The following is a 2,998-nucleotide window of genomic DNA, read 5'->3' on the forward strand; positions in this document are numbered from 1 at the left end:
AAGTCCTGACTTCCCTTTTTGGCTGAGGGTGGGGCAGGCCGAGGTGGGTCAACTGGGGACCTGCACCTGGCTAGGAGCAGAGTGGGGCGAGGGTGCACAGGGAGCCCTGGGGATTGTGTTGGGGAGAGGGGGTCTGGAAGCCTTGTTAGTAAACAACGGGCCTTTTCTACCCACATCCTTCTTCTGTTCAGGAGAAGAATTGTGTTAAAAAAAAAAAATTTATTGAGATGAAATTTACATAACATAAAATTAATCATTCTCCCGTTTTCTTTCTTTCTTTTTTTTAATATTTATTTAATTTGGCTGCGCCAGGTCTTAGTTGCAGCATGTGGGATCTTCGTTGCGGCATGCGGGATCTTTAGATGTGGGCATGTGGGATCTTTTAGTTGCGGCATGCAGACTCTTGGTTGTAGCACGTGGGATCTTTTAGTTGCAGCATGCAGACTCTTAGTTGCGGCATGCAGGATCTAGTTCCCTGATCGAACCCGGGCCCCCTGCATTGGGAGCACAGAGTCTTACCCACTGGACCACCGAGGAAGTCCCCAAATTAATCATTTTAAAATGTACAATTCAGGGGCATTTAGTACGTTCACAGTGTTATGCAACCATACAGTCTGCTGGTTCTAAAACATTTTCAACACCCCGAAAGGAGATTCACACCCCTTAGCGGTCACTCCCATTCCCTCCCTCCCAGCCCCTGGCAACCACTCACTTACTTTCGTCTCTGTGGATTTGCCTATTCTGGACATTTCATATGAATGACATCATGCAACATGTGACCATTTGTGTCTGGCTTCTTTCCCTTAGCATCATGTTTTTGAGGTTTATTCATGTGGTAGCATGTATCGCTACGACAGATCTTCCTCGACTTATGATGGGATTACATCCCAATAAACCCATTGTAAATTGTAAGTTGAAAGTGCACGTAATACACCTAAGCTACCAAACTTCATAGCCTCACCTCGCCTACCCTAAATGTGCACTTACATTAGCCTACAGTTGGACAAAATGATCTAACACAAAGCCTATTTTATAATAAAGTGTTGAAAAGCTCATGCAGTGTATCGAATACTGTACTGAAAGTGAAAAAACAAAATGGCTGTAAGTGTTTCAGTTGTTTGTGATTGTGGTTGACTGGGAGCTGCGGCTCCTTGCAGCTGCCCAGCATCACAAGAGAAGATCATATCACTAGCCCGGGAAAAGATCGAAATTCAGTATTCCAAGTACAGTTCTATCGCATGTGTATCGTTTTTGCACCATCTTAAAGTCAGAAAACCTAGGTTGAACCATGGTAAGTCGGGGGCCGTCTGTACTCTCCTTTTTATGGCTGAATAATTTATATTTTTTATTAGGTATGTTTTAAGTGGATAGGAGACTTTTGAAAGAAAAAAATATTTTTTAGAAAAACCAACTTTGTTGGTCATTTAGTGCCTAGTGTTTTTGTTTAATAACAGCTTTACTGAGTTATAATCCACATACCATACAGTTCACCCATTTAAAGTGTACAATTCAATGGTTTTTCATTTGTTCACAGAGTTTGTGCAGTCATTGCCACAGTCAATTTTAGAACATTTTCATCGCCCCTCATAACCCCCCCAGCCCCCCCCCCCCCATTAGCCATCCTGATTATGTTTTAGGATGGTAAGTGGTCAGTCCTTTTGGACTGGCTGGCAGAGATTTAACTGGCTCTGATTTCCCACCACGTCACTTTCTCCACCTGTAATTATAAATGAAATTGGCCAGTTAGGTAACACTTCCTACTGGCAGGCACTTCTCAGGAATGTTTCATGTACATTATCTCATTTAAGTCACAGGACAACCCCATAGGTTGGCTGCCATTTTTGTCCCATGTTACAGATGGGGAAACTGAGAGACGCTAAGAGGTCCGAGGTCCAGCTGGGCTTCAAACCCACAAAGTCTTAGCGGAACCACTGTGTTGTACTGATGGGGCAGCTGAGCTCCAGGCCTTTAATGCCGACTTGCACCAGCCTCTAGGGCTGTGATTCCCATCACCTACCTGCTCAGCAAATGCCCTTCCTCAGGGGGCTTTGCAGATGGGACCCTGAGCAAGGTGAGGGAGAAGAGGCAGAAGGAGGAGCGGCTGGGGAGGTGGAGGGCTGGAGGCCAGCGGCAAGTGGAGGGAGCTTGGGGGCCTGTTCTCTTGCCCTCCCCCACTCTAACATAGCAGGTTCTCTGACAGGTGGGCTTTCCAGAACAGCTGAGCAGAGCCCCCCTGTTCCAGGAGCCCTGGTAAGGAAGGAGCCAGCACTGCCCAGAGCATGGCCAGAATTTCCAGCAAAGTTCAGGGATGCCCCCTGGTGGATTTGCACTCCTGACTCAAAAACAAAGCGGTTCTCCAAGGCTTCCCTGGATCTGTGGGGCGACGAGCCAGCCACTGAAGGCGGCGGGGATCATTTTTCAACCTTAGCATGTGATCAAGATTCAGTATTGCGGAGGGCAGAGGTGGGGGTCGGGGGTTAAGAATTAAGAACCTGGGTTCTAGCATAAGATGGAATTGGCTTCAAATCCCAGCTCTGCAGCTCAGTAACTGAGCATTTTGGGGCAAGTTAGTTGTGGTGGAGGGAAGCAGATGGACTGGGGAGGGATTCGTTTTAAGATTGGAGAGTGACTTGGTGAGGAAAACTGATAGGGCCAGGTAATTGAGCAGACAGGGCGTAGGGTGAGGCATATGGGGGATGCTCGGGCAGGGGGAGGTTTTGTTTTCCGGGGCCTCCCAAGTAGGATCTGCACCCCCAGCTGGCTGGAGCCACCAGCCTGTGGATTCTTCCCCCAGGTAGCCGGCGGCTGGTGGATGTGATGGACGTGAACACACAGAAAGGCACGGAGATGAGCATGTCCCAGTTTGTGCGGTACTATGAGACGCCCGAGGCCCAGCGGGACAAGCTGTACAACGTCATCAGCCTTGAGTTCAGCCACACCAAGCTGGAGCACTTGGTCAAGCGTCCCACCGTGGTAGGCACCCCCGCCCCCGCCCCCC

At 48.6% G+C, this 2,998-nt stretch overlaps 1 protein-coding gene across 2 annotated transcripts in view; it reads left to right on the forward strand.

Annotated features, from left to right (window-relative positions):
- Positions 1–2,998, forward strand: part of KDM2B (lysine demethylase 2B) — a 130,662-nt gene that overhangs the window by 27,017 nt on the left and 100,647 nt on the right. For both annotated transcript variants that reach the window (XM_007448709.1, XM_007448708.1), the window contains exon 5: positions 2,795–2,973. In XM_007448709.1, coding sequence (XP_007448771.1) covers positions 2,795–2,973 — 179 coding nt within the window. The remainder of the gene's footprint in view (positions 1–2,794; positions 2,974–2,998) is intronic.

The sequence above is a fragment of the Lipotes vexillifer genome, unplaced genomic scaffold (genome assembly GCF_000442215.2).
Source record: "Lipotes vexillifer unplaced genomic scaffold, Lipotes_vexillifer_v1.1 scaffold21, whole genome shotgun sequence".
NCBI classification, from domain to species: Eukaryota; Metazoa; Chordata; class Mammalia; order Artiodactyla; family Lipotidae; genus Lipotes; species Lipotes vexillifer.